Source organism: Saccopteryx bilineata, chromosome 12 (assembly GCF_036850765.1).
Source record: "Saccopteryx bilineata isolate mSacBil1 chromosome 12, mSacBil1_pri_phased_curated, whole genome shotgun sequence".
In the NCBI taxonomy this organism is placed as follows: domain Eukaryota; kingdom Metazoa; phylum Chordata; class Mammalia; order Chiroptera; family Emballonuridae; genus Saccopteryx; species Saccopteryx bilineata.
The window spans coordinates 50787536-50802456 of record NC_089501.1 but is presented as its reverse complement, the minus strand read 5'-3'; the positions used below and the strand labels follow the sequence as shown (position 1 = coordinate 50802456).

General features: G+C 42.5%; 1 protein-coding gene across 3 annotated transcripts in view; it reads right to left on the bottom strand.

Moving 5' to 3' along the window:
* Window positions 1-14921, bottom strand: part of TULP4 (TUB like protein 4) — a 184734-nt gene that overhangs the window by 51700 nt on the left and 118113 nt on the right. For 2 of the 3 annotated variants that reach the window (XM_066248421.1, XM_066248422.1), the window contains exon 4: window positions 8446-8607. The exons of the other annotated variant lie outside the window; for it this stretch is intronic. In XM_066248421.1, coding sequence (XP_066104518.1) covers window positions 8446-8607 — 162 coding nt within the window. The remainder of the gene's footprint in view (window positions 1-8445; window positions 8608-14921) is intronic. 3 annotated transcript variants of the gene reach the window in all.

The following is a 14921-nucleotide window of genomic DNA, read 5'->3' as shown; positions in this document are numbered from 1 at the left end:
TCCTGCAGTACCTGGCCATCAGAGACTGGGTTATTTAATTTAGCACAATGTTCCTCAAGGCTTATCCACGTGTTACTCAGCCTTCCTTTCTAAAGAAGGCTTCATTATTTCTTTGGTGTATATACACATATTCTCTTTTTGGTTGATGAACATTTACAGTTACACTGTTTCTACATCTTGGCTATTGTAAATGAGGGTGCGATGAATATGGGGTACAAGTACCTCTTCAAAACCCTACACCCAATTCTACTGGACAGTACCCACAAGGGGGATTTCTGGATCACACAGTAGTTCTGCTTTCAATTTTTTGAGGAACTCCCATATGGTTTTCCGTTAACAGCTGCAACATTTTACATTCTCACCAACAGTGTACAAGGGTTCCAATTTCTCCACTTCCTCACCAACATTTATTACAGCCATCTTGACAGGTTTGAGGTGATATCTGATCCTGGTTTTGATATGCATTTCCCTCATGATTAATCACGTTGAGCATTTTTCATCTATTTGTTGGTCACTAGGATGACTTTTTTGGAGAAATGTCTATTCTAATCCTTTGCCCATTTTTAAATCTGGTTATTTAGTACTTTGTTTTGTTTTTTTATATTGAGTTGAAAGAACTACCTATATATTTGGATATTAACTACTTTTCAGATATATGGCTTGCAAATATCTTCTCCCGTTCCTGAAGTTACCTTTTTCCTCTGTTGTTTTCTATGCAGTGCAAAAACCTTTTAGTTTGTTACAGTCCTACTTGTTTCATTTTGCTGTTGGTGTCACATCCAAGAGGTCATTGCCAAGACCAATGTCATTTTCCCTAGTGATCTCAGTTCTGAGTTTTACAGTGTCAAGGTCTTACAATTAAGTCTCTAATTCATTTTCAATTGATTTTTTACACGACGTAAGACAAGAGTCCAATGTTCTTCTTCATGATCATATCTAGTTTTCCTAGCTCCCTTTGTTAGAGACTGTCCTTTCCTATTGTGTGTTCTTGGCACCCTTGTTGAAGATCATTTGACTGTAGGATGCGTGCGTTAATTTCATGGATATCCATATTGTTTTACTGGCCCCTATGTCTGTATTTATGCTAATGTCAGACTGTTTTATTTAGTGCAGATTTGTAATATATTTTAAAATCAGGACATGTGAATCCTCCAGTTTTGTTCTTCACTCTCAAGATTGCTTTGGTTATTCCTAGCCCTTTGTGGTTTCATTTAAATTTTAAGAATTTTTTTTGTATTTATGTAAAAAAATACCCTGAGATTTTTATATGGATTGCATTTAGTATGAAGATTTTAACAATTTAAGTCTTCTAACCCATGAACACAAGATGTCTTTCCACTTACTGGTGTTTAATTTCTTTCAACATTTTGTTGTTGTTGTTTTTTGTTTGGTTGTTTTTTTGTATTTTTCTGAAGCTGGAAACGGGGAGAGACAGTCAGACAGACTCCTGCATGTGCCCGACCAGGATCCACCTGGCACGCCCACCAGGGGGTGACACTCTGCCCACCAGGGGGCGATGGTCTGCCCCTCCGGGGCGCCGCTTTGCTGCGACCAGAGCCACTCTAGTGCCTGGGGCAGAGGCCAAGGAGCCATCCCCAGCGCCCGGGCCATCTTTGCTCCAATGGAGCCTCGGCTGTGGGAGGGGAAGAGAGAGACAGAGAGGAAGGAGAGGGGGAGGGGTGGAGAAGCAGATGGGCGCTTCTCCTGTGTGCCCTGGCCGGGAATCGAACCCGGGACTTCTGCACGCCAGGCCGACGCTCTACCACTGAGCAAACCGGTCAGGGCCTTCTTTCAACATTTTGTAATTTTCAGTGTACAAGTCTTTCACCCCCTTGGTTAAGTTTCTTCTTAAGTATTTTATTATTTTTGATGTTATTATAAATGGGATTTTCTTAATTTCCTTTTCAGATAGTTCACTGCTAGTATATAGAAATGTATGGTAACTAATTTTTGTATATTGATTTTGTATCCTGCAACTTCAATGAATTCATTTATTCTAACGTGTGTATGTGTGTACTCTTTAGGGTTTTCTACATATTCACATCATTTGCAAACACCAAAAAGTTTTACTTCTCCCATTCCTATTTGAATGCCTCCTTTTCCCTTGCCTGACTGGCTAAGACTTCCAGTACTATGATGACTAGGAGTGGGGAGAGAAGTCATCCTCATCTTGTTTCTGACAACAGAAGAAAAGCTTTCAGTTTTTGACTGTTGAGCATATTGGCTGTGAAATTTTCATACATGGATTTTATTATGTTGAAATCTTTTCTTTCAATTCCTAGTTTGTTGAGAGTTTTTATCATGCAAGGGTTTTGAACTGTCAAATACTTTTTCTGCATCTATTGAGATGATCTTGTGGTCCTTATGCCATATTCTGTTAATGCAGAATATCACAATTCATTTTCATATGCTGAATGTCCTTGCATCCTAGAAATAAAACCTACTTGATTATTGTGTATAATCCTTTTTTTTTTTGTATTTTTCCGAAGTTGGAAACGGGGAGGCAGAGAGACAGACTCCCGCATGCTCCTGACCGGGATCCACCCGGCATGCCCACCAGGGGGCGATGGTCTGCCCCTCCGGGGCGCCGCTTTGCTGCGACCAGAGCCACTCTAGTGCCTGGGGCAGAGGCCAAGGAGCCATCCCCAGCGCCCGGGCCATCTTTGCTCCAATGGAGCCTCGGCTGTGGGAGGGGAAGAGAGAGACAGAGAGGAAGGAGAGGGGGAGGGGTGGAGAAGCAGATGGGCGCTTCTCCTGTGTGCCCTGGCCGGGAATCGAACCCGGGACTTCTGCACGCCAGGCCGACGCTCTACCACTGAGCCAACCGGCCAGGACCTATGTGTATAATTCTTTTAAAAAAAATTGATCGATTTTAGAGAGACAGAAACATCGCTCTGTTCCTGCATGTGCCCTGACCAGGTACTGAACTGGCAACCTCTGCACCTTGGGAAAATGCTCCAAATGACTGAGCTATCCAGCCAGTGCTGTGCAGGATTCTTTTACTGTGTGGTTGAGTTCAGTCTGCTAGTATTTTGTTGAGGATTTTTGCACTTAGGTTCATCAGGGACATTGGTAATATTTTTGTTCTTATAGTGTCTTTAGCTTTGGTATCAGGGTGATACTGGCCTCATAAAATTGAGATTGAGAAGAAATGGTATTAATTCTTCCTTAAATGTTTGGCAGAATTCAATAGTGAAGCCACCTGGCACTGGCATTTTTTTTGTTGGGAGGTTTTTTTTTTATCACTAATTTAATCTCCTTACTAATTATAGGTCTGTTTAGATTTTCTATTTCTTCATGATTTAATATTGGTAGGCTTTTATTCTCTAGGAATTTATTTGTTTCATTAAGATTATCCAATTTGTTAGCTTGTAATTGTTCAGAGTAGTCTCTAATGATGCTTATTATTTCGGTGACATTGGTGATTATGTCTCCTCCTCTGTTACTGATTTTTTTATTTGAAGTCATCTCTTTCTTTCAGTGTAGCAAAAGGTTTTTCAATTTTGTTGCTCTTTTCAAAAACCTCAACTCTGAGTTTTATTGATTTTTTTGTGTGACAGAGACAGAGAGAGTCAAAGAGAGAGAGAGAGAGACAGCTAGGGACAGACAGGAAGAGAGAGAAATGAGAAACATCAAATCTTTGCTGCGGCACCTTGTTAATTAATTTCTCTCTCATATGTGCCTTGACCGGGGAGCTACAGCAGACTGAGTAACCCCTTGCTTGAGCCAGCAACATTGGGCTCAAGCTGGCGAGTCTTGTTCAAACCAGATGAGCCCGTGCTTGAGCTGGTGACCTCGGGGTCTCAAACGTGGGTCCTCTGCATCCCAGTCCAATGCTCTATCCACTGTGCCACCGCCTGGTCAGACTATTGATTTTTTTTTTAATTTATTTTACTTATTTAAGGCTTAAATTTTTGTTTGTTTGTATTTTTCTGAAGTTGGAAACGGGGAGGCAGTCAGACAGACTCCCACATACGCCCTACTGGGATCCACCCGGCATGCCCACCAGGGGGCGACGCTCTGCCCACCAGGGGGCGATGCTCTGCCCACCTTGGGGCATCGCTCTGCCGCAATCAGAGCCATTCTAGCGCCTGAGGCAGAGGCCACAGAGCCATCTTCAGTGCCCGGGCCAACTCTGCTCCAGTAGAGCCTCAGCGGTGGGAGGGGAAGAGAGAGACAGAGAGGAAGGCGAGGGGGAGGGGTGGAGAAGCAGATGGGCGCTTCTCCTGTGTGCCCTGGCCAGGAATCGAACCCGGGACTCCTGCACACCAGGCCGATGCTCTACCACTGAGCCAACCGGCCAGGGCCAAGGCTTAAAATTTTTAAAATTGATTTGAGAGACAGAGAGGGAGAAGGAGAGAGAGAGAGAGAGAGAGAGCGCGCAGCATTCATTTGCTGACCACTGAGTTGTGCACTTGTTGGTCACTTTCCGTACACACCCTAATAATATGCACCCTGACCAGGGATCGAACCCACAACCTCGGCATATCAAGACAACACTCTAACCAACTGAGCATGCTGGCCAGAGCAATTTTTCTATTGTTTTTCTATTTTTCATTTCATTTTACTTGGGCTCTAATCATTGTTTTCTTCCTTCTGCTAACTTTGGATTGTCTGTTATTTATTTTACTAGTTCTTTGAGGTGTAAAGTTGGATTGTTTGAAATCTGTCTTCAATTTTTATATTTGTAATGTCTGAATATGAGCAGAACAAAAATTGAGGGAAGACCCTGGTCAGATAACTCAGTTGGTTAGAGCATCTTCCTGACATGCTGAGGTCGCAAATTCAATCCCTGGTCAGGGCACATACAAGAATCAGCCAATGATGGCATGTACACGTGAAAAAGAGATTGATGTTTCTCTCTCCCTTCCTAAGTCAATAAAAAAACAGCTGCGAAAGATTACCCCAAATGTCACCTCTAAACTATCTACATCAGGATTTGAAAGAGAAGAATCCATGGATGGAATCTATGAGCTACCAAAATTCTACGCAAAGCAATGCATATAATCATGTATGTGTATGTGCACAGTTTTCTTAGGAATAGGCTCCCAATTTCTATTTGATATTCAAGTTGTCTACAACTCCCAAAGGGTATATAAATCACCACTTTAGAATAAAGAAAATACATGACAAATAGGAAAAAACGGGGACTTCAAACTCACAGCTTATTAAACAGTACTGCTTATATTTTAAAGAGTTAACAGGAAGCAGCCTAAAATCCCATTATGAACAGAACTATCTCAAGATGTGAGGAGGTGGTTTCACCATGGAGGCTGTCTAACTACACGAAGGGCATGCGTTGTCCAGGGGACAGGAAGAGACACAGTGGCCTCTTGCAGTCCACACCTTGAGACTGTGCAGGCACCACTTTAAACATACATTACTATCATTAGGCTGTCTTCATTCTTTCTCATATTTTTTTTTAATTTTTGAGAGAGCGAGTGAAGAAGACAGGAAGGGAGAGCGAGGGTGAGAGGCATCAACTCATAGTTGCTTTCGCTTTAGCTGTACATGAGCTTCTCCCACGTGCCTTGATGGGGGCTGTGCCAGCATGCTCTTGCTCAAGCCAGCGACCTTTGGGCTCAAGCTGGTAAGCTTTGGGATCATGTGGACAATTCCCTTGCTAGCCAGCCACCTCACACTGATAAGCCCATGCTCAGAGCCAGTGACCCCAGGGTTTCGAACCAGTGATCCCAGCAGTCTGGGTTGACGCTTTATCCACTGCACTTCCACTGGTCAAGGCATACTCTTTTCATCAAAAATTTTCAAAACAAGAGAGATACGTGTGACAGAGATGAAAAAGGAATATTGTCTTTCTGTGTCTCAGTTCAAACCTGACCCACAAAGGTATCCCATACCTTTCTTCTCTGTGTTCAGTTCTTCCAAGGACCCTCCTTGCAAGTGACCTACTGCCTTTTAAAGCAGACAGCAAGCACTTTCCTTGAACAGCTCTTGCCCATTAGCCTGAAGTACAGAACCAGGAAGGGCAGTCGTGGGGACAGAAGTTGTGGGCCAGGAGCCCAACCACCCGCCAACGCCACTCTCTCGGCTTCCCAAAGGGTCAAAGAAACCAAGCCCCAGTGCCTGGCTTGGAAGCTGCAGCCTGTTTCCACTGTCACGCCCATAACACCAAGCTGCCTGCTAGCTCAGCGACTTTTCCAGGACGCAGCACATGCTGCCGTGTCTGTCTCCTCAATGACTGCTTGTACCTCAAAGACGGGCCAAGCCTGATTGGCTGTGCCCCAGCATCTCCGGGTCTGGTGCCTATCACACTCTGGGTGTGCAGTCTGCCGGAGACACTGGGGGGCCAAGCTCAGCCGGGGACTGTGACAAAAGCCTGGCGGGTTCCACCAGTCTAGGCGAGGGAAGAATGCGAACCCAAGACTTCCACTTATCTATTGTTAAGTGACTTCACTTGTTTCTTCACTTGATCATTACAAAACCCTGGGGATTAGGCTTCTGTGTCACATCCCTGTCACAGAGGAGGAGCTGCAGGGAGAGGTCAGTGACCGTGCAAGTAAGGGATTGTGGCCCGTTTCCCTTTGAGACTCTATGGACAGTACAAAGCTACAAAATAAAACGCTGTCATACATAAACCCAAATGCTTCATTTGGACACACGCATGTTACTGGATAATCAGAGGCCTTTGGGGGTGGGCAAGGGAAAAAATGTAGAGCTGAGATGATCTTTCTAGAATTCTCACAACGCTAAGTTTTTTTTGTTTTGTTTGTTTTGTATTTTTCTGAAGTTGGAAACGGGGAGGCAGTCAGATTCCCGTGTGCGCCCGACCGGGATCCACCCAGCATGCCCACCAGGGGGTGATGCTCTACCCATCTGGGGCATCGCTCTGTTGCAACCAGAGCCATTCTAGCGCCTGAAGCAGAGGCCATGGAGCCATCCTCAGCACCCAGGCCAACTTTGCTCCAATGGAGCCCTGGCTGCAGGAGGGGAAGAGAGAGACAGAGAGGAAGGAGAGGGGGAGCGGTGGAGAAGCAGATGGGTGTTTCTCCTGTGTGCCCTGGCCAGGAATCGAACCCGGGACCCCTGCACGCCAGGCCGATGCTCTACCACTGAGCCAACCAGCCAGGGCTAGAATTCTCACAACTCTAAGTTTGAGAAGAATAAAATACTGACCATTTCTACTTGAAAAAATGGAAACATGAAACATATAGTGATGAGAGGAAAGCAATTCAGTAAAAGAAAAAGTGATTCAAAATAAAAGTAATAGTTCCATATTATACCACTTACTTTTACTAAATTACACTGCAACTTCTGGTATGACCTGTTCTTGCATTTTAAGGATTCTAATGTACTTGGAAAACACAAGTTTTATATTTACAAAGATTTTAACTAGTCAACACAATATTTAAAAATCCATGATCAATAGATAATTTTATTAGATTATTATATATTGTTTTAGCATGAAAGTAGAACAGGCACATTAAATAAAATTTTGAGATTGTTTATAAAAAATGGCCCAGAGGCTCATCACCATAGAATCACAAGGTGCTCACGGCAGGTGGACTCCCTTCCTTCGTTCCTCACACCACACACACAGTTTCTCCCGGGTGTTCACGATGTGGTCATCATACCACATTTACCACTTAGAATCCTGACTTTTTCTCTTAGTGTTTTATCATAAGAGCTCTTCCAGATTATTACACCATCTGTTTAACCACAATCTACAATTTAAGTAACTCCTACGTAATACTTTAAGTGGTTACACCACAGTTTACTTAACCATCCTATTTTTAAACAAATAGGCTACTGCCAAATTTTTACTACCATAAAGAATGCTTTAATGAGGAGCTGTTATTTTCTTCCCTTTGTTCCTTTTAGATAAATTCCTAAAGTATATTAACAGGACAAAGTGGATGACATTTTTTAAGACTTTTGACATATTCTACACCAAAATGCTTTCTTAAATGTCCAATACACTCTGGTACTAGCAATGAATGAGAATGCTTATTTGACTGTATTCTTATCAATAATCAAAATCATCTGTATTAATCACTAGTTTTGCTAGTAACTGAAAACATATCCTTGCTGTGCTATTTTGCATTTTTTCCCTGAGACTACTTTTTTACCATATGATTACTAAATTTTTTTTAAAAAATGATTTATGTCCATTATCCACTTATCAATGGGCTTTTTATATTGATTTAAAACTAAATTTGTCTCAATATATTCTATAATTAAAATGTTAATCCAATATTAACACATTGGTGGGAAATAATATTTTTCCAGTCTATGGTTCATTTCAAATTTTCATTTTAATATTTATATGTACACTGTCATTGTCCTTCCCCTTTGTGGTTCTTTAAAAGGCTTTGGAGCCAACTCCCCACCCCTTCTTCCTCCCCCTTGTGGTAGGTAATGTCTAACTCATTTCCTCCTGAGCTTTCAGGGTTTTAACATTACACACCCATATTCAAGATGTATTACCTGCTGGTCATCAGGAGTCCATATGCCACATGTGATTTGACTTTCCAAGTTGATCTCAGATGACCAATGTCTTTGTCCACTGACAGAACCAACCAGGACAAACCCATCTCGATATGAAATAAGCGCTTGAGTCCCATCGTGGCTCCACGTGAAATCACTCACCTTTGAGACACACAGAGACAAAAGCGGTCAATTTGTAACCTTAAAGGGGAAGCACTTTTATAAAAGACTAGATAGAGTCATTAATTTAGCCTTTGGCTAAGATCAAGATGGCTTTAAAGAGAACAAATGTCAATATATTTTTGTATTATAACAATGTTATATAATGTAAAAGACATCATTTGAAAAGCATGTGTCAGGGTGGTGCTAACGATAAACCTTGTAAAGACCCTCTGTAGGAGGTAACATCATGCTTATTTTACAGAGAAAATAGGCACAGATGGTATAACCAAAACTGGCAAGACCTTTTGTAAACACATGGTTTCATTTCTCTTGAGTAAATACCTACAAGTACAATTAACTGCTGGTTCATATGGTAAGTGTTTAACTGAATAAGAAACTACCACACTGTTTCCCAAAGTGGTAATATCATTTTGCACTCCTCAGTAGTAGGAGAGATCCACACTTAGTGTTGTTGGTCTTTCTATTTTAGCTACCCCAGTAGCTGTGTAATGGCATGACCTGCATTTTAGTTTTCACTTTCCCCATGACTAGTAACTTGAGCACAACTGCATATGCGTATTGATCATCTGTACATCATCTTTTGAGACATGTCTGTTCAGATCCCTTGCCATATGCATCAATTCACATATATGTATGTTGACCTATTCATACATGTCAAGAAGTTGGCCTTCGCCTGACCAGGCAGTAGTGCAGTGGATGGAGCATCGGACTGGGATGCGGAGGACCCAGGTTCGAGACCCCGATGTCGCCACCTTGAGCGTGGGCTCATCTGGTTTGAGCAAGGCTCATCAGCTTGGACCCAAGGTCGCTGGTACAAGCAAGGGGTTATTCGGTCTGCTGAAGGCCCATGGTCAAGGGACATATGAGAAAGCAATCAATGAACAATTAAGGTGCCACAACAAAAAACTAATGATTGATGTTTCTCATCACTCTCCGTTCCTGCCTGTCTGTCCCTATCTATCCCTCTCTCTGATTCTCTCTGGGGGGAAAAAAAAAGAAGTTGGCTTTCAAATTGTGCTGTGAAAATTCTAAATACAATCTGGTTTGCCTTTTCATTTTCTCGGTGGTATCTTTCAAAGAGTAAAGGTTCTACATTTTTAAGTCTAGTACCAATGTTTTCTTTCATGGTTCATGCTTCTTGTAACTGATCCAAGGAACTTTTTCCTAACCCAGGCTTGCAAATCTGAGGTTTTCAGAAGTTTAACTTTTACATTTATGTCTGTGATTCCCTTCGAGTTAATTTTTATAAAGGATGAGAGATAAAAATCAAGGTTCCTTTTTTTCTTTCAAAATACAATCACCAGTTGTCTCAGTACATTGGTCAGACTGCTCTTCCCTAACTGAAATACCCGGGCATTATAAAATCACCTTTGGCTAACTTGTAACCTACAGTATCTACAGTTGTATCCAACTTTTAATTTATAAAATTGTTTATTTCGGTTTTCTCTTTCTCCTCTTAATCACTCTTGCCAGCCGTTTGTCTATTTTGTTAATTTGTTTTCAAAGAACAAATTTACTTGTTTATTTCCTCCACTGTATCACTTTTCCTATTGCATTAATTTCCACTTTTAAAAAATGATCTATTTTTATTGTATTTACTGTTGCTCATTTGGTAACTGTAAGAAAGGCAGATACTTATCTGATTAATGATCCTTAGATTATATTAGAAGAATAGAATTTTATTTCTTTCTAATATAAATAAGGACATAAATTTCTCTCATATTACCACTTTAATTCTATCTCACAAATTTATTTATTTCTTTTTTGTATTTTTCCGAAGCTAGAAACGGGGAGGCAGTCAGACAGACTCCCGTATGCACCCGAATGGGATCCACCCAGCATGCCCACCAGGGGGCAATGCTCTGCCCATCTTGGGGCATCGCTCTGCCATAATCAGAGCCATTCTAGCGCCTGAGGCAGAGGCCACAGAGCCATCCTCAGCGCCCGGGCAAACTTTGCTCCAGTGGAGCCTTGGCTGCAGGAGGGGAAGAGAGAGACAGAGAGGAAGGAGAGGGGGAGGGGTGGAGAAGCAGATGGGCGCTTCTCCTGTGTGCCCTGGCCGGGAATCAAACCTGGGACTCCTGCACGCCAGGCCGACGCTCTACCACTGAGCCAACCAGCCAGGGCCTCTCACAAATTTTGATATGTGACTTCATCATCATCCAGATCTAGGACTTTACAAATTTCCATAAAATTTATTCTTTAACCCATGAGCTACTTAACAATGCGCTTTAAAATGACCAAATTTCACATGACCCCATGGTCGCTGGCTTGAGCCCAAAGTCACTGGCTTGTGCAAGGGATCACTGGCTCTTCTATAGCCACCAGTCAAGGCACATATGAGAAAGCAATTAATGAGCAACTAAGGTGATGCAACTATGAGTTAATGCATCTCATCTCTCTCCCTTACTGTCTGTTACTCTTCCTCTTGCTCTCTCTAAAAAACAAAATTATCAAATTTCAACAATTTCTTAGATTTACCTTTTGGTATTAACTTCTAATCTAGTTGCATTGTATTCAGAAATCATGGTCTATTAAGCATAATACCTACCAATGGAATTTTGTTGAGGTTTTATTTACACCCTTAAAACAGGGGTTGGCAAACTGGCCAGTGGGCCAAGTCTGTCCTACCACCATTTCTGTATAACCTATAAACTGAGAATGGTTTAAAATGGTGAAGAAAGAAATAAATAGAAGAATGATATTTTGTTATATATGAAATCATAACATTCAAATCTTAGTGTCTATAAATAAAGTTTTACATTTCATCAGTGGAAATTTTCTGGAAAACCATATTATTTTTTGTTACATAGTAATTACATAATAGCCTCAATTTTGGCTCCTAGTCCACAAAGCCTTAAAAATTTACTATCTGGAGACCACACCTAGAGAACAGAGGCCACACTCAGTGGACTCCAGTGGCCAAAACCTTCTTTTACACAGAAATGAGAAGGCAGAGAAATGCAACACAAATGAAGCAAGAGAAATCCCCAGAAAAGGACCTAAATGAGTCAGATATAACCAAATTACCAGATGCAGAGTTTAAAATAACAATTGTTAGGATGTTCAAAGATCTTAGAACAACAATAGATGGTCATTACAAACACCTAAATAAAGAGATAACAAATATAAAAAAAGACATTGAAATAATAAAAAAGAATCAGTCAGAAATTACAAATACAATATCAGAAATTAGGAACACAATGGAAGGAATTAAAAGCAGGATGGATGAAGCTGAGAATCGAATCAACGAGTTAGAGGACAAGATAAATGAAGGCACAAAAGCAGAGCAGAAAAAAGAAAAGAGACTCAAAAAGTCTGAGGAAACTCTAAGAGAGCTCTGTGACAACATGAAGAGAAATAACATCCACATCATAGGGGTTCCTGAAGAAGAAGAGAAAGAACAAGGGATAGAGACTTTGTTCAAACATATGAAAGCTGAAAACTTCCTTCAATTAAGGCAGGAAAATGTCTCACAAGTTCAAGAAGCACAGAGAACTCCATTAAAGAGAAACCCAAAGAAATCTACACCAAGACACATCATAATTAAAATACCAAGGCTAAGTGATAATGAGAAAATATTAAAAGCCGCTAGAGAAAAAAAGGCTATCGGCCCTGGCCGGTTGGCTCAGCGGTAGAGCGTCGGCCTAGCGTGCGGAGGACCCGGGTTCGATTCCCGGCCAGGGCACACAGGAGAAGCGCCCATTTGCTTCTCCACCCCTCCGCCACGCTTTCCTCTCTGTCTCTCTCTTCCCCTCCCGCAGCCAAGGCTCCATTGGAGCAGAGATGGCCCGGGCGCTGGGCATGGCTCTGGTTGCAATATGGCGACGCCCAGGATGGGCAGAGCATTGCCCCCTGGGGGGCAGAGCACCGCCCCTGGTGGGTGTGCCGGGTGGATCCCGGTCGGGCGCATGCGGGAGTCTGTCTGACTGTCTCTCCCTGTTTCCAGCTTCAGAAAAATGAAAAAAAAAATTAAAAAAAATAAAAAAAAATAAAAAAAAGGCTATCAACTACAAAGGAGCCCCCATAAGGATGACTTCCGACTTCTCAACAGAAACACTTGAGGCCAGAGGGAATGGCAAGAAATATTCAAAGTAATGCAGAACAAGAGCTTACAACCAAGACTACTTTTTATCCAGCAAGGCTATCATTTAAAATTGAAGGAGAAATAAAAAGCTTTCCAAACAAAAAAAACCTCAAGGAATTCACTACAACCAAATCAATGCTACAAGAAATGCTAAGGGGGCCCTGGCCAGTTGGCTCAGCGGTAGAGTGTCGGCCTAGTGTGCGGAGGACCCGGGTTTGATTCCCGGCCAGGGCACACAGGAGAAGCGCCCATTTGCTTCTCCACCCCTCCGCTGCACCTTCCTCTCTGTCTCTCTCTTCCCCTCCCGCAGCCAAGGCTCCATTGGAGCAAAGATGGCCCGGGCGCTGGGGATGGCTTTGTGGCCTCTGCCTCAGGCGCTAGAGTGGCTCTGGTCGCAACATGGCGATGCCCAGGATGGGCAGAGCATCACCCCCTGGTGGGCAGAGCGGTGCCCCATGGTGGGTGTGCTGGGTGGATCCCGGTTGGGCGCATACGGGAGTCTGTCTGACTGTCTCTCCCTATTTCCAGCTTCAGAAAAATGAAAAAAAAAAAAGAAATGCTAAGGGGCCTGTTGTAAACAGATCAAAGGAGAAAAAGAATATAGCAAAAGAGAAATACAGTTTTAAAGAATAAAATGGCAATAAACAAATACATATCAATAACTTTAAATGTAAATGGATTAAATGATCCGATCAAAAGACATAGGGAATAAGAAAACAGAACCCATACATATGCTGTCTATAAGAGACACACCTTAAAACAAAAGATGCACAAAGACTGAAGATAAAAGGATGGAAAAAAAATATTTCATGCAAATGGAAATGAAAAATAAGCTGGGGTAGCAATACTTATATCAGACAAAATGAACTTGAGATTGAGACTTGTTTGGAGGTTCTAGCAGGGGAGCGCAGCTACTCGTATACCCTTGACCGAAGAATTGTCCTCTCCTCTAGTGGGGAAGGTCGTCCTCTTCGACCGAGCACGCAGCTTCAGGAGGGACACACATGGAGCGGTGAGGGAGGAAGGGGACACCCGCCTAGCCAGCCAGATCAGCCAAATCAAACCTGGCGATCAATGGGGTGAAAGATGTCGCAGCCAGATCGCTCTCACATCCGACAAAATGAACTTTAAAACAAAGGCTATAGAAGAGATAAAGAAGGTCACTACATAATGATAAAGGGAGCAATCCAACAGGAAGATATAACCGTTATAAATATCTACGCACCTAATATAGGAACACCTAAATATATAAAGCAGATTTTAATGGATTTAAAGGGCGAGATCAACAGCAATACTATAATAGTAGGGGATTTTTTCTTTCTTTTTTTTTTTTGTATTTTTCTGAAGCTGGAAATGGGGAGAGACAGTCAGACTCCCGCATGTGCCAGACCGGGATCCACCTGGCACGCCCACCAGGGGCGACGCTCTGCCCACCAGGGGGCGATGCTCTGCCCCTCCGGGGCGTCGCTCTACTGTGACCAGAGCCACTCGAGCGCCTGGGGCAGAGGCCAAGGAGCCATCCCCAGCGCCCAGGCCATCTTTGCTCCCATGGAGCCTTGGCTGTGGGAGGGGAAGAGAGAGACAGAGAGGAAGGAGGGGGGGGTGGAGAAGCAAATGGGCGCTTCTCCTATGTGCCCTGGCCGGGAATTGAACCCGGATCCCCCGCACGCCAGGCCGACGCTCTACTGCTGAGCCAACCAGCCAGGGCCAATAGTAGGGGATTTCAATACCCCACTAATATCACTAGATAGATCCTCAAGAAAAAAAATTAATAAAGAAACAGCAGACTTACAGGACACACTAGATCAACTCAATTTAACAGATATCTTCAGAGCCTTTCAACCTAAAGCAGCAGAATATACATTCTTTTCATGTGCTCATGGTACATTCTCTAGGATAGACCACTTGTTAGGGCACAAAAAACAAATTTAAGAAGATTAAAATCATATTAAGCACTTTCTCTGATCACAATGGCATGAAATTAGAAATCAACCACAATAGAAAAACTGAAAAATACTCAAACACCTGGAAACTAAATAGCATGTTATTAAATAACGAATAGATTAACAATGAGATCAAAGAAGAAATAAAAAAACTCCTAGAAACGAACGATAATGAGCATACATCAACTCAAAATTCATGGGACACAGCGAAAGCAGTCCTGAGAGGAAAGTTCATAGCATTACAGGCATACTTAAAAAGCTGG